Source organism: Rana temporaria, chromosome 7 (assembly GCF_905171775.1).
Source record: "Rana temporaria chromosome 7, aRanTem1.1, whole genome shotgun sequence".
In the NCBI taxonomy this organism is placed as follows: domain Eukaryota; kingdom Metazoa; phylum Chordata; class Amphibia; order Anura; family Ranidae; genus Rana; species Rana temporaria.
The window spans coordinates 195,422,683-195,445,182 of record NC_053495.1 but is presented as its reverse complement, the minus strand read 5'-3'; the positions used below and the strand labels follow the sequence as shown (position 1 = coordinate 195,445,182).

At 44.6% G+C, this 22,500-nt stretch overlaps 1 protein-coding gene across 1 annotated transcript in view; it reads right to left on the bottom strand.

Moving 5' to 3' along the window:
- Positions 1-22,500, bottom strand: part of SLC35D1 (solute carrier family 35 member D1) — a 37,602-nt gene that overhangs the window by 4,417 nt on the left and 10,685 nt on the right. Inside the window, exons 4-9 of the mRNA XM_040360748.1 lie at positions 16,601-16,668; positions 13,226-13,297; positions 12,301-12,369; positions 8,285-8,387; positions 6,059-6,151; positions 2,076-2,143 (exon numbers count right to left, since the gene is read on the bottom strand). Of these exons, the coding sequence (XP_040216682.1) occupies positions 2,076-2,143; positions 6,059-6,151; positions 8,285-8,387; positions 12,301-12,369; positions 13,226-13,297; positions 16,601-16,668 (473 nt within the window). The remainder of the gene's footprint in view (positions 1-2,075; positions 2,144-6,058; positions 6,152-8,284; positions 8,388-12,300; positions 12,370-13,225; positions 13,298-16,600; positions 16,669-22,500) is intronic.

The following is a 22,500-nucleotide window of genomic DNA, read 5'->3' as shown; positions in this document are numbered from 1 at the left end:
AACAGAAACCCAGCTGAATGGCCAGCATAGCTATTCATGAGAACAGTCTCCTAGGCATCCAGTAAGCACCTTTAAAAAGGGCTTTTTCACCTCAGCAGCTGTGAATAGTCATCATGCCACAACTGTTAAATATGTTGGAAGCCCCAATGCACCTTGCAAATGGCACTGCATCACACATGCGTTATTGTGCGATGCAGTAGTGTGACCGGGCCCCAACAGATCAAGTTCTCATAGGAAAAAAAATAAATAAAAAGTTACACCACATGGCATTTTTGCCCTTTGATACTTCCTCTAGGTTTACTCCAATAACTTAAAAATAAATATATGAAAATGAAAAAAGGAGTACGATTACCAATACTTGTGCTTAAAGCGGTGGTTCACCCTAAATAACAAGTTTCTACCATGAAATGCAGCAATACTAGCGTGAGCTACAGTATGACTATTTATTTTTTTGCGCCGTACTCCGTTTAATCCCGTAGTTTAGTTTCAGACTCCCCGCGGGGAATGGGCGTTCCTATGCAAAGGGGAACATGATTGACGGCCGGCTATGGCGCGTCACGCTTCCCGAAAATAGCTGGAGTTGGACTCGGCTCTTCACTGCGCCTGCGCACAGACTAGGAGCTGACTGCGCAGTACGCCGCGAAGAGCCAAATCCTATTTTGGCTATTTTCGGGAAGCGTGACGCGCCATAGCCGGCCGTCAATCATGTTCCCCTCTGCATAGGAACGCCCATTCCCTGCGGGGAGTCTGAAACTTAACTACGGGATTAAAAACAGAGTACGGCGCAAAAAAATAAAATAAAGGCATACTGTAGCTCACGCTACTTTGCTGGATGACATGGTAAAAAAAAAAAAATAAAAAAAAAAAGGGAGGATGAACCCCCGCTTTAAGAACTCGCCGATACCTTTGCAGTGCGATTTGAGCCCGTACAAAATGAATGGGCTCAAATCACAAAGCATTGCATGCAAATTTTAACAGGGATGTGGTACAACTCTTTGCCGAATCGCATGCAGTTTTTCCGCACCGCTCCTGTGTGAATCCAGGCTGAAGTAAGCAGGTTAACACAGGAGCGGTGGGGGAAACCGAATGAGTTTCAGACAGGAAGCACACTGCATGCCTGTTCAAATTGCGTGCGCTTCTTTGTAGTGCGATTCGAGCCCATTCGGTTTGCATAGGCTCAAATCGCACCGATATTAGTATAGGTGAAACCCTTCTTGGTGAAGGGGATGGGGAGAGATCACCCCAACAGAGCTCTGGGGAAAAAAAAGTAAAAAATTCATGGAGTTTTTCAGCCCTTTTTTTGGGCTGAAAATGACCCCCCCCACCCCCCCCCCCCCCCCCCCCGGCTTATACTCGAGTCAGTACCTGAGTCCATTGCCGCCTGACCACACGTTGCCTATTGCAGAATCCGATCTGTGTACCAGAGTCTGACAGACGGCAGCCGTGCAGTTTTAAAAACCTGCGCTCCTCCTTGTGCTGTTCCGTAATGGGCGGAACATTCGGATTCCCAGCAAACACTGTGTTCAGCCTATCACAATCGCCCCCTCGTTCGTGAGAAATGAGCGGGCGATCATGATAGGCGGAACACTGAACACAGTGTTTGCTGGGAAACCGAGTGTTCCACCTATCACGGAAGAGCACGAGGCGGCAAGTTTTTAAAACTGCACGGCCGCCGTTTATGTCACAGACTTGGGTACACAGATCGGATTCTGCAATGGGCACAGTGAGGTCAGGCTGCAATTGGCATTGTTGACCCTCTTTTCCGCTTACAGTAGCCGCTGCATTCTCACCCTCGGCTTATACGAGAGTCAATAAGTTTTCCCATTTTTTTTTGTGGTAAAGTTGTGGGTATGGATACTCTTAATTTATTGATCCACAGCAACCAATGACAAGTCACTCTGCAGCCAGTCGCATACAATATGAATTCTGGTTGGCTGCTTGGCTTATTGCACTTGATTTGAATTTACAAAAAAAATCCACACACACCTTTATAGGATGAAGGCTGCCTGAAAGTCTGATCACTGATGGGGAAAGACATTTGTGAAATACATATAAATTTGTTATAAAGAACTTACCCCATTACACAGGAAAGTGTAAACTCAAATACGAAGAACATGTTCGTCCAACCTTCATACTCCAAAGCCTGCCAGAAAATATAAAATATATAATTGCATCAACATGACAATGGAGGAAAAAATATATAAATTAATCCATTAATGGAGAGATATATATATATATATATATATATATATATATATATATATATATATAGATATAGAAGTGTACCATTCCATACACCAGGGGTAGGAAATCTCGGCCCCCCCCCAGCTGTGGTGAAAATACAAATCCCATCATGCCTCTGCCTCTAGGAGTCATGCCTGCGATTGTCAGGGTCTTGCAATGTCTCATGGGACTTGTAGTTTCATCACAGCTGGAGGGCCGAGGTTGCCTATCCCTGTCTTATATACTAGAAGCAGCCATGAAAGTGACTGTACAACAACCCAATAGAGATAAAATGCAAAAAACATTGTTATTTTGTCACGGTTTCACTGCGCATATTATAGGTCAGGTTACTCAAAAAAGGGAGAGGTAGATATTTTCAGCACCAATATTTTCATTTGGGGCACCTCTAGCCAAGACCAACTATGACAGTTGCACAAGTCAGTTTTAGATATTTATTTTGAGGGCATAAGCCATTATATAGTACACCGTTTTAATAAAAACCCTGCTTTTTTTTTGACCAAGAACAAAACCCATCCTATATAACTCACATAGGAGGGTCATCACTCACATGCAGGGTCTGCCTGACTTGAATAACTGCACCGTCGCTTTATATTGTAAAGCACTGTGCAAACTGTGGGTACTATAGATGTCCAGTAGATAAATAAAAAATAAAAATAAAAATAAATCTCTATATTTTTTTTATTGCTGCAGTTGTATCCGAGAATTACAGTATTAAAATAGATGGCCCAGCCGATGCCATTGCAGCCTAAAGGTGGCAGCATTTAGTTGCTCTGTAAAGGATTATTTGGTCAATAAACCTCCAGCCTGTATGTCATCACTCTATCAGAGCCAACATAGTGATAGCATGATCAGACAGCACTCTGATTGGTTTCCCATCTTTAGCAACACTTGGGGGGGGGGGGGGTAATAAAACGCTGTTTACTCAAGAACCACAAGCTGAAACTTGGCTAGTGCTCCCAAGCAGAGGAGGTTAAATCCCCAGTATGGACCTTTGCATACATGAACAGACTACTGGCAGGAAGGAGTTAAAGTAAAGACACCGCATAGCAATACTAGGAGACGCCGTATCTAGTACACAGGGCCATTCTGTACAAAATTTCCATCCTGTAGCAGATTTTAAATCCTGATCACAGGGTGATTGGAGAACGAGTTTGATACAAGGTACGGGTTGAAACAAAAAGATTAGAGAGGGCAATGAGGAAACTAGTGAAGGACACAGAGGGTTGGGTGTGCGGACTTCCCACACAGAAGGGCTTTGTGTATTGGATTTGTACTTTAGCCACTAGCAGCCTGCACACTGGCGGTTTACTCTGCCTGCCCTGACAGCGACACAATGCTCCTTTTCTACTGCGAAAGGAAAAAAAAGCCGTTCCGACATCGCACTTGGCTCACCTTCATCAAGTTTCCCCACTGGAAAGTGATCTCACAGCCTTATTTAGCAAGGCTTCTGTGCATCATCATTTGTGACATTAAAGTGGTTGTAAAGCCTTGTTACTCCCAAAATTCCCCGTGTTAAATTAAAGTGATCGTATAGACTTTTTGTAAACAAACATGTTATACTTACCTGCTCTGTGCAGTTGGTTTTGCACAGAGCAGCCCAGATCCTCCTCTGCTGTGCTCCTGGCCCCTCCCCACTGTTGAGTACCCCTACGGTCAGCAGCTCGCTTTGGGGGTACAGCTCCGTGTGTCCAGACACAAAGCCCCGACCCCACTCTCCCCTGATTAGTTAACCGACAGCCGTGGGAGCCAATTGCGCTGCTGCTGTGTCTCAGCTAATCAGTAGAGTCCCAGACAGCCAAGAAACTCGTCGACATCGCTGGAGCTCAGATAAGCCATTAGGGCAGTGGTTCTCAACCTCTCTAGTGCCGTGACACCTTGATAAAATTTCCCAAGCTTTTGGGACCCCCAACAGTAGAATTTTCATAGCGTGGGTTGTCAGCCCCCTAACCCTCAGAAATTTAGGACTCCCCGAGTCCCTTCCACTCGTACCATATTAAAACCCCTTCTGGTAAATTTTAGGATGTTACATTCTCTTTATGTTCTCCTTTCTTTCCCTTTTATCTCTCCATCTTAATTTATATCAAATTCCCCATCCCCTCTAGCGGTCTTTCCTGTTCTCTCTCTTATTCCTTCTCTCCCTTCTATGTATTCTCTATTTTTATGCCTTCTCTTACTCCTTGGAGGGAGTTGGGATGAGTGGCAGTGCTGGCGGGGAGTTCTGATCAGCCAACTTGAGTGCTCTTGATCAAGATCACCTGCGGACCCGAGAACTGCAGTAGGGACTTTAAATGACAACTCTAATCACAGGTGTTACCCACTGTGTCTCCAGCTCTGTCGCAGCAGTGACCCCTATGCTGAAATCAGAAGATGGGGTCTTCTCCAGCCCCTCCCACTTCACATTCCTCACCAGTCAACTGACCTCTAGTCTCTGCCTGCCCCACAGCCATGTTGTCAACTGAATGGGCGGCCACAGGCTCCAGGAACTGCCCTGCTGGGCATCTGCGAAAAGGCTGCGAGTGCTGCGGGCTTCAGAACAGCCCAGGATTTGGTGACCCCTGGCAAATTGTCACTTGACCCCCAAGGGGGATCCAGACCCCCAGGTTGAGAACCACTGCATTAGTGGGGTGCTGGGGAGGCTGCTACACAAAAAAAAAGTTTTTTTTATCCTAATACATTAAGATAAGAAACACCTTCTGCCTTTGAGTTACGTGCCCCAGTGCATGCTCTTTAAAAAAAAAAAAAAAAAAATGCTGCCGTATACCTCATTTCATAGAGCCGCTCAGCCCCCACGTGACTGCCCTCCGCCCTACTCCGCCGATCTGTTAACTACAGCAGGAGGGGCCGAGAATCCCTGCCAATGTCATCCAGGAGGAGAGTAGTGGGCAGACACATGAGCCGAGCGCCGCTATGAAATAAGGTAGAAAGCGACTTTAAAAAAAAAAAAAAAAAAAAAAAAAAAAAAAGGCACATACACTGGGGCACATCATTTAATGATGTAAACCCCATTTATGAAATCTGACGATGGGCACATATCTGTAGAGTTTACCGATTTCTCTCTCCAAAGCCGTACAATGGCAGCGGTGGTCAAATGTACATCTCCTTTCATTTGCTGCGGGGCCCGCCACGCTCTCAGTGACTGTGCCCCACAAACGTGACACAGAGGCAGAACGGGGAGATGTAAAAAAAAGGCATTTCCCTGTTCTGCCTAGTGAGATGACAGAAGAGGGGGGGGGGAATCCTTCCATGTCTGGCTTACCACATCAATTGTTCAAGCTGTAATTGCTTATCTCACTTCTCTGAAACGTCAAAGTATATAAAATATGTAGCATAAATATGATACTTAAAAAAAAAAAAAAAAACACGCCCCCACACACTACTATTAATACAGGCTCTCCGGGGAATTTCCAGGGGTGAGCCAACTCTTCCGGCTCTCAGATTTCTGTCAGACAGGTTCTCTTTAGTGCCCTGTATGCTGCAGTCGTTTTCTTCCTCTTCTTGGGAAAACAAATAGGCAAAGAGCAACCAAAAAGAGAGAAGAGATTGTGTGAACATTCCTTCCATGGTGCTTCATTAATGATGCAAATAAATCCTGGAAATGTCATCTCTCCTATCCAATGACCTGACATATCTCTGTATAGCATTGTAAACCATGCAGGGATTTCCACACCTTGAAATGTCATTTCTCTGACAGCACAATGATTTGCATTCCTCTCTGATGGTTTACATTACACGGTATTGTACGCTATGCCGGCATATCCACACCCGACAAGTTACCATAGAGTCCAAACAAAAATATCATGAACAACAGTCTCACCTTCTGGATATCCCCGGTCATTATAGCGATGGCCAACGTGGGGACAATCATGAACAATGCGCTGTAATACAGCAAGCCATACTTTCCAAGTTCCTGGAAAGATAAAGTTTATTTTTTAACACACCAACTGTACAACCGATTAAATACATTTACTTTATTGCACTGCCAAAGCATATAGATACACAGCCCAACCCGGGGATTGGGAACCTGCCTGAAAGGCCCGAGGACACCTTAGCAAAAACCCCGGAAAGACTCCGTACCTGAGCTATCCTTGGGCCTTTCCGAACGGCGCTGATCGGAAATGTACGAAAAGGCCCAAGGACAGCTTGGCTGAAAATATATCCCCATCCATCCTCATGCTTTTCAGTACATTTCCGATTGGCGCCGGCACGCCCCCCCCCCCCCCCACCTCAGTCCAAATGCAGTACTTCACACCACTTTGGCCTGAATCCTGCTCATTTTGCGAAGAAACACTTTTTTTTTTTTTTAAAACAGTGCTTGTATTGTGAAACGCTCGTTAGTCGCAATCCAAGGTTCCATTGTAATATGTAGTTCCTCTTAAAGGGGAGGTTCACCCTAAAAACGACTTTCTAACATTACATTGGCCCCCCACATTACAATAAAATTATGCCCATTATGTTTTTTTTTTATGCTGTACATACCTTGGTAGAGCAAATTCACCCGTGGCTTCCGGGTTGCGAGTCCCGCGGGAGTGGGCGTTCCCAACATGCTGGTGATTGACGTGATGAAAAAAAAAAAAAAGGGCTCCCCCCGTCGCGTAAGCTGCGTCACGATTGGCGAAAGAAGCCGAACGGCGAGTCGGCGCAATACTGCGCCTGCGCACCGCTCCTTTCGGCAATCGTGACGCAGCTTACGCGACGGGGGGGGGGGAGCTCGTTTTTGGTCATCACGTCAATCACCAGCATGTTAGGAACGCCCACTCCCGCGGGACTCGCAACCCGGAAGCCACGGGTGAATTCGCTGTACCAAGGTATGTACAGCATAAAAAAAAAAACATAATGGGCATAATTGTATTGTAATGTGGGGGGCCAATGTAATAATAGAAAGTCGTTTTTAGGGTGAACCTCCCCTTTAAGTTGACTCACTGCTGCTTTGCTTTCATAAATCCTTAACCTCGATGTGCTTCTGGACTTCATAACTGGAGCAAAAATCAACAGATCCTCAGCTTACAGTAGTGTGTGATATATATATATATATATATATATATATATATATATATATATATATATATATACACACACACACACACACACACACACACACACACACACACACACACACACACACACACACACACACACACACACACACACACACACACACACACACACACACACACACACACACACACACACACACACACACACACACACACACACACCTTGGAGCTTTTGGTGACCAAGCGAAAGCTCATCAGTAATCGTGATGCATCGCGGAATTGTAATTGAATCGTGAGACCAGTGAAAACGTGCACCCCTAATTTAAACACACAGTCATCACATCCGATTGGCAAGCTGCAATACATTACATGTGTGGTTTTGGGTTAAATACCAAAATGTATAGACACCTGCAATTAGTATTCCAAAATCGTGAAACCTGAAAGTGGAGGTTCCATCAAAAAAAAAAATGTTTTGCTTTAAAATGTAGCCTACGAATAAAAAAGAAATGGAAATGCCTGTTGCTATGCGGTCCCACGAAATCTGCCTTTGAAACCACCTAGGATTCTGACATCATCTCCCTCTAATGCTCCTGGGAAATGTGTGTCATCATTTCCCAGGACGCAGTGCGCTGTCTAATTATCACTCCCCATCCAAGACTTCCAGGAAGTAAGTGCTTGTAGGCTTCACAATGCCCACAAGCAAAATGACAACGGTGTAGATATAGTTTTATAAACTATCTTTTTTGAATATCTATGCGGATCAGCAGCGGATTGTAAAATAGTAAGTGACCGGATTTATATTATAAAAACACAGGATGAAAGGACATACATTTAAAAAAATGCTAATTGTGGTTGGAACTCCACTTTAACTATTGAAATTATAGGTATTGGAATTTCCTTTCAAATTTGGCCATTTTGTCAAGTACTCTTGCAAATGCTTAGTATCAGCAACGATGACGATAATTGGGGGGCGCTGTATGTCCCAGCACTGTATGTATTATGGGGAAAAACACACACACACACACCTCCCCACCCAATATGCTCACCTTGGAATCCAGCTTCTGCTTTACATAAGCCCCATTGGCCGCTGTCAAAACATCGTTAACCAGGATGAATATGTAACCTTCAAGGTCAAATGCCAGATCAGTACTGAAAAATAAAACAAAAAGTTGCTCTATTATAGTAGACTTCTTATTCAGACGTCACATGAATAAACCATGTCAGCATCACTCTGAATACTTTAAGGCCGAGTTCACATGTGCAAATCGGATTTGCGGGTTCAACCGCATCCCAATTCGCATGACAGGCGAGTGCGGTCGGCTCTCAATGGAGCCGGTTCACGCAGGTCAAAAGTGGCCACGGCGCGAATTCCAAAAGGCCAAAATTCAGACCTGAACCGATGAACAGAAAAACGCACCAGACCCCAGGCTGAGAACCACACATATGTGAACCTGGCCCAAAGGTGATCAGCTATGTTTTAAAAACGTTGCCTCCATTTAAGGTTTGTCAAAAATATCATGGAAGACAAAGCATGCAAACATTGTTGAACAAACATTCTCAGCACTACCCTAAATTGTGAAATTGCAAATGTCCAGAAAAATAAAAAAATAAAATAAAAAAAAAACACACAACACAGTTGCTGAGGCTGTCCTGCTAGTGACAGTCCATTTCTCTGAGGGGGCTCAGTACCAAAAACAGTTACATTTTAAGATACTGTATGTAATAAATGACTACATCACAACAGAAAAAAAAAAAATACATATATAAAAAAAAAAAAAGGGAGGGGGGGGGGTTGTTTGTCAATACAGTAATACCTCGGATAGCGAGCAACGCAGTTAACGAACATTTCCTTAAAAAAAAATCCTGACTTGGTTTGCGAGTGTTGTCTCGCAAAACAAGAAGGATTCAAGCCTCTGCGGTGTGCAGTACCACATTTGGCCAGAGGTGACACAGCCTTTCGGATGCACTCAGAAACATTAAGGCCCAGATTCTCAAAGGACTTACGACGGCGTAGCGCCATGTACGCCGTCGTAAGTCCGAATAAGACTTATCTATGCAGCCGATTCTTAGAATCAGTTACGCATAAATTCGGCTAACATAAGAGCGGCGTAAGTCTTACACCATCGTATCTTAGTTCCATATTTACGCTGGCCGCTAGGTTGGCCCTTCCGTAGATTTCCGCATCGACTATGCTAATGCGCTAGATACGCCGATTCACAAACGTACGTGCGCCCGGCATAGCAAGATACGTCGTTTACGCAAGACATACGGCGGCGTAAAGTTACCCCTCATAAAGCAGGGGTAAGTCATGTTAGGTATGGACGTCGGAACAGCGTCGTGTTTTATGTCGTTTGCGCAAGTCGTCCGTGAATGGGGCTGGACGTAAGTTACGTTCACGTCGACTAGGCATTGAGCGGGCGGAATTTAATTTGAAATTTACGATACATTAACATAAAACACGCCCACACTAGCCTACTTTGAATTACGCAGACTTGCGCCGGCAGTTACACTACGCCGCCTTAACTTTGGGCGCAAGTTCTTTGAGCATACAGGACCTGCCTCACTAAGTTACGGCGGCATAGTGTATCTGAGATACGCTATGCCCGCCTATAGATAGGCGCTTTTTTGAGAATCTGGCCCTAAGCGTTTCCAAGTCTCTCCCGCGCCCCCACCTCTGGCCAAAAGCGGTATTGCATACAGAAGTCAACATGGAACAAATTTTAGTTTCCATTGACTTCTATGGGGAAACTCGCTTTGATATGCGAGTGCTTTGGATTACAAGCATTCTTCTGGAACGAATTATGCTCGTAATCCAAGGTTCCACTGTACTTGTAGACTTCCAGACAGGTGACTGGTTAGAGATTTGGTTCACAGATTTATGCAATCCTCAGTTTCGCGATTAAGGGACAACTTCTTCAGGAGGATAAATCTGTAAAGTAAACCGTATAAAATCAACCAATCATAAGGCATATACAGTCAATAAAGCAAAAACAGGTATAGCTGCTTACTAATGACCAGGTGCAACCATCAGTCACCAAAAGCTCCCCCCCCCCCCCCCCCCACAGCAGACAAAGGGGAGTTTTAGCAAGTGTGTGAGTACTTACATTATATATACAATCATCTGCAAAAATCCCCCTTGTCCGCCGTGGGGGGAGCTTTTGGTGACTGATGGTTGCACCTGGTCAGAATCATTGGTAAGCAGCTATACCCGTTTTTGCTGTATTGACTGTATGTTTGATGTATACAAGATATGCAAATCCCTTGTGATTGGTTGATTTATACTGTTTACTTTAAATATTTATCCTCCTGAAGAAGCGACCCCGATTGTGAAACTGTTGAGGATTGCATAAATCTGAACCAAATCTCTAACCAATCACCTGCCCAGAAGTCTACAAGTATTTCATTACTGTATCGACATCCCCTCATTTTTTGATACTTGATGTTGTGTCATTACATAGAAAATAAACGGATCTTAAAATTGAACTTATTTTTGGTACCGAGTTGGTCCATTTCTTTCTGAGGGCCTAGCACAGCGATGGCGAACCTTGGCACCCCAGATGTTTTGGAACTACATTTCCCATGATGCTCATGCACTATGCGGTGTAATTGAGCATCATGGGCAATGTAGTTCCAAAACCTCTGGGGTGCCAAGGTTCGCCATCACTGCCCTAGCAGGACAGCCTCAGTAACTGTCCCCCATCTTCTTGCATACAATTTACTTTTGGGATGATGGTGCCTTTCAGCCTCATTTTAATTTGTTAAACCCAAGGCAAACTCACTATCTTAACATAGTAAGGGTGTCAAGGTCAATAACGATGAAGCCAACTGGTCTCCAGTGGGAGCGAGGTTGCCTGTACTGGGGTCTGGGAACCCGCACTGAAACAGAAGGTGATCTGGCTAGGAAAACAGACGTGGCTAGCCTCCGAAATGCGTTCCGATTGGCCGTTCCATCCCCTGGACTGAAAGGCGGTTTCTGGCTTGCGACAGCTCGCTCATCAGCATCCTCTCCCATCCATCCACCAGAGCCACTGTGAGGACCGACTACCCAATCCTGGGCGGGATCACCTTCTGAGCTTCCTCCGGTCCCAGACCTCCACACTGGACACCCTCCGAGTGGAACTGGTTTTTAATTTGTTCCCAATAAACTGTGCTACACCAGTGGTCGCCTGTCACCTTTCTCTCCCTTCCCTCTAGTGCAAACATTGTTGCACTACATAAGTAATAAATTCTGTGTGTGTGTGTGTGTGTGTGTGTACGCACACACACTCACACTTTTGAGTTCTTATTCTTCTTGCAAAGTGCCACATCTATATGCTGATCCTGCCAGTGAAGTGCACCTCATGCAGCTTCCTGTGTTGGGGTGGCAACAATACTGCACTGCTCCTGAATTCATAGTTACCACCCTTGTGCTTGCACAAGTGGCAGGATATATGTTGCAGTGGGCTTGGCTATTGCCGCTACAGATTTAAAAAAAAAAAAAGCGGCCTGTAGCTTGACAGTCAGCACCTGGCCACACCTAGTCCTGCCCAATGCTTTCTGGATTGACAGCACTGCCTCTGTTGCTGAGAACCTTCCACTTTAAAAAGAACATTGCATGCAGATAAAGCCCACGTTATACAGAGCTTCCACGATGACTAAAAAGAGCCGATTGCCAATAAATAAAAAGGGGCGGGTCAGGGACACTCAGGCCGAGGAGGAAAGGATTAGATGGTGCTTGACGTCATCCAGCCAGGAAAAGGAGACGGCCTCTGACTTGCTGCAGTTTCTAATGCACGTTGTGAGAAGCTCACAGTGTGCAGTGAAATCCGAAGAAGCCATTTCAGTCCAAGAGAGGAGCCGACACAACTGTGCAAGACCGAAGGGAAGGCCAGGGGGTCAGATTTAAAAGCGATTTTACAGTTCATGCATACATATTTTAATATATGAATGTCCCTTGCTTATCTCGAGTACAATGGTGTATTTGAATCTGTGTCTTGATCACTCTAAGCCCCCATTTTATGAATGTCCATAGTCCAGAGTTCCTTCATCTTAAAACAGACAAACTCTATCAACTTGCACTCACCTGGCAGCGATAAATGCCCCTAAAATCATAGCGAATACTGTCATCTGAATACTGCGAGAAAACTTCTTCCTACACAGAAAGGAAATAAAAAATACAATAAATGTGGAATATCAGATAAGTAAAGGATGTGCAGGCAAACAGAAAACATTGACTGTTCTCAGTCCTTAAAATGGAACTCCGGTTAATTTTTTTTATTCCAATTTCTACCTACCATCTCCACACTACAGCAATGTCCCACCCAGACTTCCTCCTCTGTCCAGCAATACCAATGTGCCATTCTGCCCATGGCATGCCGGACATTCAGAGCGCATGAACGGGTGACATCACTGGCTGCATGCAGTGTGAACATCTCCTAAACCGAGAAAGTGTATTCACCAAAGGTAAGCATTATAGACCTTCCTGTAGGTACAAGTCGTACCAAAATAAACCCCCCCCCCCCCTCCCACAAATATAACTGTGGCATTTTATTAGCTCTTATTGGTGCTTATTTTTTGCACTAACAAAAAAATAAACAAAAATCCCAATAAGCCTATATTGATTTTAGACGCTACAACTTTTGCGCTTAACGACCTATGGGATATATTTATGGATTTTTTGTTTACTAGTAATGGCGGTAATAAGCCGGTTGCGCCTTATATGTACAGGAAAGAGAGAGAGCGAAAGAGCGAGAGAAAAAAGAGCGAGAGAAAAAAGAGCGAGAGAAAAAAGAGCGAGAGAAAAAAGAGCGAGAGAAAAAAGAGCGAGAGAAAAAAAGAGCGAGAGAAAAAAAGAGCGAGAGAAAAAAGAGCGAGAGAAAAAAGAGCGAGAGAAAAAAGAGCGAGAGAAAAAGAGCGAGAAAGCCCATCCTGAAGACTCCTGGGATTCATGACAATTTACCTAGGCAAGAAACCAGGAAGTAAAAAAAAAAAAAAGAAGAAACACTTACTTGAGTAGAAAGCCCTCGGCCATCATTGTAAACAAAATTGAGAAACGGCGGAGAACTGTGAACATGGGGAGGCTGCAAAATCAAACACAAGATTAGATGAAAATTAAAACCCATCATTAAAAGTTTGTCAATATATATATATATATATATATATATATATATATATATATATATATATATATATATATATATATATATATATATATATATATATATATATATATATATATATATATATATATTTTTAATGCCATTTTGAAAAGAGTTGGGAAAGGTTAAATTCCTTGCCGTGTACCATTGTGGAAATTTCCTTTTACATCCTGTCCAAAAGACTTAATGAATCTCCTAGAAATAGGAGGAATTCATAGCATGTTACAACCTGAATACAGTGCTAACATATTAAAAAGGTGAACTTATCCTTTAAAGGGGTTGTAAAGGTTTTTTTTTTTTTTTTAACAAAACATCGTACTTGCCTCCACTGTGCAGATCTTTTGCACAGAGTGGCCCCGATCCTCCTCTTCTGGGATCCCTCTGCAGCTGTCTCGGCTCCCCCCTGCAAGAGCTAACCCCTGTTCTGGGAAGCCCTCTCCCAAGGGGGTTAGCCTGCGGGCGCGCTCCTGTGATACAGTTGGCGGCTATAGCATCATTGATTTGATTGATACGAGCCAAAGGCTGTGCTGCCATCAATCATCCAATGAATGAGCCGAAAAGAGCCGAGAAGCCAGCGCGATCATGACGCAGGACTTTCGAGGCCTCGGGTAAGTAAACGGGGGGAGGGGGGGGGGGCTGCTAATCGTCTGATATTTTTTCACCTTAATGCATTAGGCCGGGTTCACACCTATGCGAATTGAGTGCGGCTTAAACCGCGTCCAATTTGCATAACATTATAAAATACATTGATTTTTAATGAGGCTGGTTCACATATGTGCGATGCATTCACATTGCCCAAAAAAACGTGCGTTTTCTAGGCATTGCGGCTCAGGTGCAAATTCAGACCCATTATCTTCTATGGGAACGCATCCGATTCGCAGATGTATTTATTTCTCATCAGGATTTCTCTCATTCTCCTCAATACACTTTCCCCCCCACTCACCGTCCGAGGTCTCCAAATTCGCAGCTAAAAACGGAGATCTGCTGAACAGTTCTCTTATCTCTTTGCAGAGATTCGCACCGCACAAGTGTGAATCCAGCCTAGAGGTGAAACGTGTACCTTTACAACCCCTTTAAGTATGTGCAGGAGTCTGGCCACTAGGTGGAGCTGTGCCTCCGATTTGGGCCTAGTGTTCAACTTCCTATAGCAAAAGAGGTCAGAGACCATTTATCTTAGACACACACAGGAACCGCTGGGAGTGTCTATACAAAAGTGAATGACAACCCCAGATCGGTTCGCATATCAGTGTGAAATGTCACTTCGGACAAGAATTGGATTGCATAGGTGCAATTCTGGTCCGGACCCCCCCCAAAAAAAGTCCTGCATTACTTTGGTCTGAATGCAATGCAAATTCAGCCAATCTGTATGGCGGAATTTGCATTGCACCAATGTGAACCCAGCCTAATACTTTATATCATGGGGACTCAACCCGTGGCCCTCCAGCTGTTGCGGAACTACAAGTCCCATCATGCCTCTGCCATGAGGAGTCATGCCTGCAACGGTCAGCTTTGCACTGCATCGTGGGACTTGTAGTTCTGCAACAGCTGGAGGGCCACAGGTTGAGCACCCCTGCTTTATATGAAGGGTTGTTCTGCAGCTAAAAAACCTTCACCCTCCAGTCACCTGAAAGGAGGTACCATCCTAATCAGTTACACAGACTGTCAATGTCATAAGCAGAAATATTTAGAGGAAGTTCTCAGATGCTGGAAGTTCAAGGAACCATGAAAACATCTGGAAGTAAAATACAACCCAAGAAGCCCATAAATAGCCACCGACACAAATCACATGCATTTTACAAGGGCAAAATCACAACAGTATGGCCAGCATCCAACTTCATTAAAGTCCAGGCCAAAACTAAAATCCCCGAGTCTACAGCCAACATTCTAACACTAACCCATTTAGCCTAGCAAAAAAATAAATACATTTATAGTATTTATTTAAAGCGGCTTTGGTTGTACTTCTGTGGATCACAGGAGTGTAGTTTGTTGTGCACCCTTGTGACCCATTTTCTGCAGACAGTGGTCTGAAGCCCGCTGTCAGCTGACATCACAGAGCCAGTCCACAGGCTGGGGCAAGATTATAACAAAGTATGGTCGGCATCCACTCAGAACCCTGGACCAGCAGAGCAGAAAGCAGTGACTGACAGTCACCAGATCTCTGCTCAAAGAGCTCAGTGATTGGCGGTGTTTGATCGCTTGGTTCTCAAAGCCGGCGGGGGGATAGATCCTGCATCCACCTGGGCAAGTAGAATTCTTTAAATAATAATATTTTTAAAAAAGGGGGGGGGGGGTTTGGGGTGTATTTATTTATATAAAAAAAAAAAAAAAAAAAAAATTTAAGCACAAGCTCCGGGCTGCAGTAGCAAATATAAGCTTGTGCTAATTTAAAAAAAAAAAAATAAAAAAAAAAAGGGGGGGGAAGAGGAGATCCAGGCAGCTGTATAGCCGCCTGATCACTTTTTCAATACAGGTGGCGTGATCAATATTTTCAACACCACAGCATTGCTAAACTGATGGGCAGCAAAGGCACAAAATATATATATTACCCATGAAGATTTTTGGGTACCATAGCTTATAGCAAGATCACGGGCGCATTAAAATTTAACACTGGACATGTTTGGTAGCCATTTATTTCGATGCAACCTCCTTTTTATATTTTACCCAAAAATTAAAGTATGCTATTGCAAGTGCCATGATGAAGACCTGAATGGCCAAAACGCGATGGCCTTTTTCCATGAATGGAGAGTGCAGATCGGGAGTCGGTCGGCTGCTGGTTTTTAATAAACAGACACTTACCTGCTCCAGCGACACGCCAGCCGGGGCTCAGCTGCTCTCCCCACCTCCCCGGCCGGCGTCTTCATTGTCACTGTGGGCACCCGGCCGTGACAGCTTTCGGCTTCACAGCCGGGCACCCACTGCGCATGCGCGCCCTGCTTGATTGGACAGGCGATTGCCTAGGACCTGTCACGTGTCCTAGGCGATCGCCTACAGGGAGGGGCTGCCAAAAGGCGATTAAGCTTAAACGCCTTTGCAGTCCCTCGGCGGAAGGAGGAAGTGGGACAGGAAGTCCCCTTCTCCTGAAGCCCCCACTCCCCCCCCCCAAAAAATTACATGCCAAATGTGGCATGTGAGGAGTGGGATAAGCGGAAGTTCCATTTTTGGGTGGAACTCCGCTTTAAGCAGACACCAGTCTGGACTCTGGAGGGAAGGAGGCAATAGACTTACTTTAGCTTCTTCGTGCTGAACAATCCTGTGATTTGATTGCCGAAATACAGGAGAGGTAGTGGAAAAGTCTGAAATAAAACACAAAAAAAATACAATTAAACCGAAAATAAATAAAATAATAAATAATAATAATAATAATAATAATAATAATAATAATAAATAAAAAAGTAAGCCAAGCCAGGAAAAATGTAAAATAATCCCATTATATTCATCTTCAACAGAATCTCTATTGTACTCAAACATTCTGCATAAGTTCTAAGACCCCCCCATACACACCATTAGATTTTCTCCAGATATTTGTCTTCAGATTTAACAAACGCATAATATGAGAGGTCAAACCATTTTGGTCAGTATGTGTATATACGTCCATAGGTGTACCCCAACGTGACTACTAAACGGAACGGGTCTGCAACAAGTCACACAACACTTTTTTTTAACCGTTAATAGTTCTGCGATTGAAGAATCTCTGGAATTCCCCACCATGTGGCACTCTATGGTCTACACATATGAAAACAACACTTCTTAAAACCTAGAACTCAGGAAAGTTTGTGCCACAGCCTTGCCTCTGAATGGCCATGAGACTAGCTAGTGATCAGCGCAACCCCTGAGCTTCATTATTCCAACAAGCTCACCTGAGAACTCCTCTATTCTATACCAGCGTTTCTCAACTCCAGTCCTCAAGGCGCCCCAACGGGTCAGGTTTTTCAGACTTTCCATAGGTCATTGGATCAGTTTCACTGCCTTAGTAATTACCTTAGCCATTTCATCTGAAGGAAATCCTGAAAACATGACCTGTTGGGGTACCTTGAGGACTGGAGTTGAGAAACGCTTCTCTATACCCATCATCCAATATACACAGCTGCAACTTAAAACTGCATGCCCGATTTCAGCTAATATGAAGCAGCTTACTAATAAAGTTTCTGGTAATGACACCATCTGAACTGAAAACAGGAATTCATAACCTTAGAAGGGACGGAGGTGAGCCAACGCCTGTGTAATATAGGATTTTATATACACACGCCTTATAAATCACTTTTCAGGAACCAGCTGCAATCCATTTCTTTTGATCAATAACGCCGGAAGGGGGGGGGGGGGGGGCTCGCTCTGACTCAGTGTTGAAGGACAATAAAACATCAAAACCACAAACTAAAATGATTGAAATATAAAAATCATCCACCGTCACTCCCATTATGAAAAGCATATTTAAAAAAAAAAAAAAAAAAAAAAAAGGGGGGGGGGGGGGGGTTTAACCACTTCCAACCTCCCACTGCAAATATACTGCAGCAGGGCAGCTGCTCTGTGCCAAGTACATGAAAAATGTTCAGGTCTGGGGCACGCGCTGCTGGTGACCCGCTCCCGCCGTGATCACACACACAGCGGGAGCCCAGAGGTGGGTACTGATATCGCCCCTGATGCCAACTCCTCGCCAAACAGTGTCAGAGCATTTTTTTATCATTACCACACACACGAAAAACCAAAGGTGATCAAATACCACCAAAAAGAAAGCTGTGTGTGTGTGTGGTGACAACATTTTATTTGGGTACAGCGTCACACAACCGCTTCAGAAGGTTTACCCCCCCCCCCCCCGAAAGAAAGAAAGAAAGATAGATCACTGTACTAATGACACTGGCTGGGAAGGGATTAACATCAAGGGCGATCAAAGGGTTAAATGTGTCCCTAGGGGTGCTTTCCAACTGTGCGGGAGAGAACAGATCCACGTTTCTGCTTAGCAAAAACATAAGATCAGCATTTTCCCCTGTGGCAGAATAGCAGTCTGCCTTGTTTACATAGTCCGACTACGGTGCTGCGTTTGGGGTAAACCTTCTGGGGGGCAAGTGGTTGAAGATCATCATACAGTGAAGCCCCATACAGACTATCAGTTTTCCTGAAGGTTTACCTAAACCATCTAATAGGAAGTCAAACCTCAAGAATTTAAATTAGTATGCAATCAAGCAGGCCCTTGTACTACATGGTTTTGGTAAACCTGAAGAGAAAAACCTGCAGGAAAACCGATAGTGTGTATGGGGCTTGAAACCTTGGTTTGCGAGTAGAATTCGTTCCAGAACCATGCTTGTAATCCAAAGCACTTGTATATCAAAGCATTTTTTTTTACAGGGTATAAAAGAGAAGAGAGGCGCCTCTAAGTGTAGCAATAAGTTGCTAAATGTTGTACCTTCATTAAATGTAACCATATTGCTACACTTAGAGGCGCCTTTCTTTTTTAAACTGATGCCGCGTACACACGACCGTTTAATGGTCTAGAAAAAACAACGTTTTTTTCAAGCCGATTGTTAAGCCAGCCTTGCCTACACACGATTTTTTTTTTTTTTAATGTCATTAAAAACGATTGTGTGTGGGCTCCAGAGCATTTTTCACAACGTAAAAAAAAAAAAAAAAATGGACATTTTTTTTATTTTGTCATTAAAAACAAGGGGCATTTTTTACATTGCGAAAAATGGTCATGTGTATGCGGCATCAGTTGTGACACGACACTACTCTTATATCAAGACATCGCTTGTATATCAAGACAAAATTAAAAAAACATTTTGCTTGTCTTGCAAAAAACGCTCTCAAACCAAGGTTTTACTGTATTTCTACATTGCAAGTTCTAACAAGCGGGGCCCTCGGATTCTTCCTGTATTATACCGTCTTCCCTCGTGTTAAAGTGGAGGTTCAGCCAAAAAAATTAATTTTTAACCTTAGATTGAGGCTCATTTTGAGCAGGGGAATCGGGTGTTTTTTTTTTTTATTTTTTTAAAACAAAGCAGTACTTACCGTTTTAGAGAGCGATCTTCTCCGCCGCTTCCGGGTATGGGCTGCGGGACTGGGCGTTCCTACTTGATTGACAGGCTTCCGACGGTCGCATACATCGCGTCACGATTTTCCGAAAGTAGCCGAACGTCGGTGCGCAGGCGCCGTATAGAGCCGCACCGACGTTGAGTAGCCGAAAGAAGCCGAACGTCGGTGCGGCTCTATACTGCGCACCGACGTTCGGCTACTTTCGGAAAATCGTGACGCGATGTATGCGACCGTCGGAAGCCTGTCAATCAAATAGGAACGCCCAGTCCCGCAGCCCATACCCGGAAGCGGCGGAGAAGATCACTCTCTAAAACGGTAAGTACTGCTTCGATTTAAAAAAAAAAAAAAAAAAAAACCCGATTCCCCTTTACAATATGAGCATGAATCTAGTGTGTGTGTATATATATATATATATATATATATATATATTCGGGTGAACTCCCGCTTTAAGCGCTGCACTGTTGGCGCTATATAAATCCTGAGTAACACCAATAATAAAGATGAAATAATTAAATATTTTCTATTATAAAATATTTCACGATAAACCAATTAATATTTGAGTACAATAAGGTCATCTTTAGGCAATATCAAATATTAATCTACAATTGGTATTTTCCGCCTTCGGAGTCGGTTTTTCTGCGATAGATCATGGAATCGCAGCGAATTTAATTGCGTTCTTGACACTCTGACAGGAGTGAGAAGACACACAGAACACAGTTCTTTAAACAGTAATGTAATCAACTAGTAACAAGAGTAAATTAGTGGGAATTCCCCGGGGGGGGGGTGACAGATTCGCACGCACATTGTATTGCCCGTCACAAGTTGTCATTCCCTGGCTGGACGGGTTGATAAATCCGGGTGGTGTGCTGTACAACCTACACCAGAGGCCAAGTCCCAGCAGCCTCGGATGGCTCCAACCTCACAACCAACATGTAACTCGATCTCCTGTTCTAAATTTACAAGGCCACAAATAAATTCCATCTTATTTCAGCTTTGTACAGCCAGCCTGTAAATATTCTATCAGAATAACAAGCCTGGACACAGAGGGCACAATACTACAGAGTTCCTTCACCGGCCAATCAGGACCTGGAATCCCATGACCGATCGTTTCAGCGCAGAACCAGATCGCAGTACCAGTGCCGGTGTATTGGGAACTTGGCTTTTACTTCTACAGCACAGCCAGAGATTGAAAACAAAAGATCATTCTATTGGTCTAAATGGGGTAGATTCACATACGCTACGCCGCCATACCTTACCTGGCGGAATTTCGAATCCTCAAAGAATTCACGCCTTAAGTTACGGCGGCGTAGTGTATCTCTGGTGGCGGAATTCAAATCGGCGATTAGGGGACGGGTTTCATTTAAATGAAGTGCGTCCCCGCGCCGAATGAACTGCGAATGCGTCGTCCCGAAATTTCCCGCCGTGCATTGCGCTAAATGACGTCGCTAGGACGTCATTTTTTTTTAACTTAGACGTGAGTTATGTCCATCCTGATTCACAGACGACTTACGCAAAAAAAAAAAAAAAAAAAAATTTAAATTTCGACGCGGGAACGACGGCCATACTTAACATGGCAATTCTAACTATACGCGACAAAATACCAGCTTTAACTATACGCCGGAAAAAGCCGACTAGAGACGCCGTAAGAGAATGCGACGGCCGCGCGTACGTTCGTGGATCGTCGGAAATAGCTAATTTGCATACTCGACACAGAAAACGATGAGAACTCCACGCAGCGGACGCCGAAGTATTGCATCTAAGATCTGAAGCCGTACGCCTGTCGGATCGAACCCAGATGCCGTCGTATCTTGGTTTGAGGATTCAAACTAAAGATACGACACAGGTAATTTGAAAGTACGCCAGGTTTTTTTTGGTATGGGAACCAACTTTTGGGATACGATTTAAATCTGACCTCCACCCAGTGCCGATCCTGACCTCCCTGGGGCCCTAAGAAAGTTACATGTCACATTAAAGTTAAGTGGGGGGGGGGGGGGCGCTGCCGACAGTGACATGTCACATTAAATATTAAAGTTAAGAAGCGGGGGGGAGGGGGTGTTCTGCTATCGGAACGGACATCTTACATTAAAGTGAGAAGGCGGGGGGTGCTGACTTACCTCTTCTCCCATGCAGCCAGCAAGTTGAGAAGCGGGGTGAGGGGCCAAAAATGACTTCTCACAAGGCGGGGCCTCTAGTAATTTGGGGGGGCCCCTGCAGCTTTGCAAGGCCCTAAACGGCTTGCATAGTGAGCCTATAGGGTGGATCGGCCCTGCCTCCACCCTTCCACAGTTGTACAAGTTCATCTACTAGACTGAAATGGCCTACTCTGATTTCACCGCACACTGCGAGCCACTCACCATGTGCACAAGGCTGCTTCCACACTGAGGCACTTTTGCACTAAAAAAAATAAATAAATAAAAAAAAAAATAGTGCCTGCAATCAGGGCCGTCTTAATAGCATCATGGGCCCCTGGGCAAAGTAATGCTCTGGGGCCCCTACAATGATGACAGTGCAGGTAAACAGACATCAAGTAGGTAGGAGGCAGACTGCTTCCCCGGTGTATCACTCTCAGTGCCATCATGGGCCCCCCCAATTTCGGGGCAGCGTGGGCTCAAAGACCAGCTGCTTTGGGGAAAGTGCAGGGGCCCCTCATGCAGCTGGGGCCCCTGGGCAGTGCCCAGGTGTGCCCTATCAAGACAGCCCTGCCTGCAATGAGCCCTGAAAGAGCGGTTACTTTCTATCCAGTGTGAAATGCTGAGGGCTTTAACACTGGAGCGTTGCTCTGTAGGGACGCAAAAAATAAAATAGTCCTGCCAGCCGCATCTTTGAGGCGCGGTAAAAATACCGCTCGTATAGCACCCCTGCCCATTGAAAAATCAATGGGGTAGCGCCTCCAAACCCGCTTTTATTGCGGGCAGGTTGAACCCCTTTTTCGGCCGCTAGCGGGGGTTAAAATCTCCCCGCCAGAGCCTGAAAATCGCGGCAAATAGGCCGGTAAAGCGCCGCTAAAAATGGCGGCACTTTACCGCCAGCGCACCAAGCGCCTCAGTGTGAAAGTACACTTATAATCCACAGCAAGTCAGATAAATAATAAAAAAAAGGCA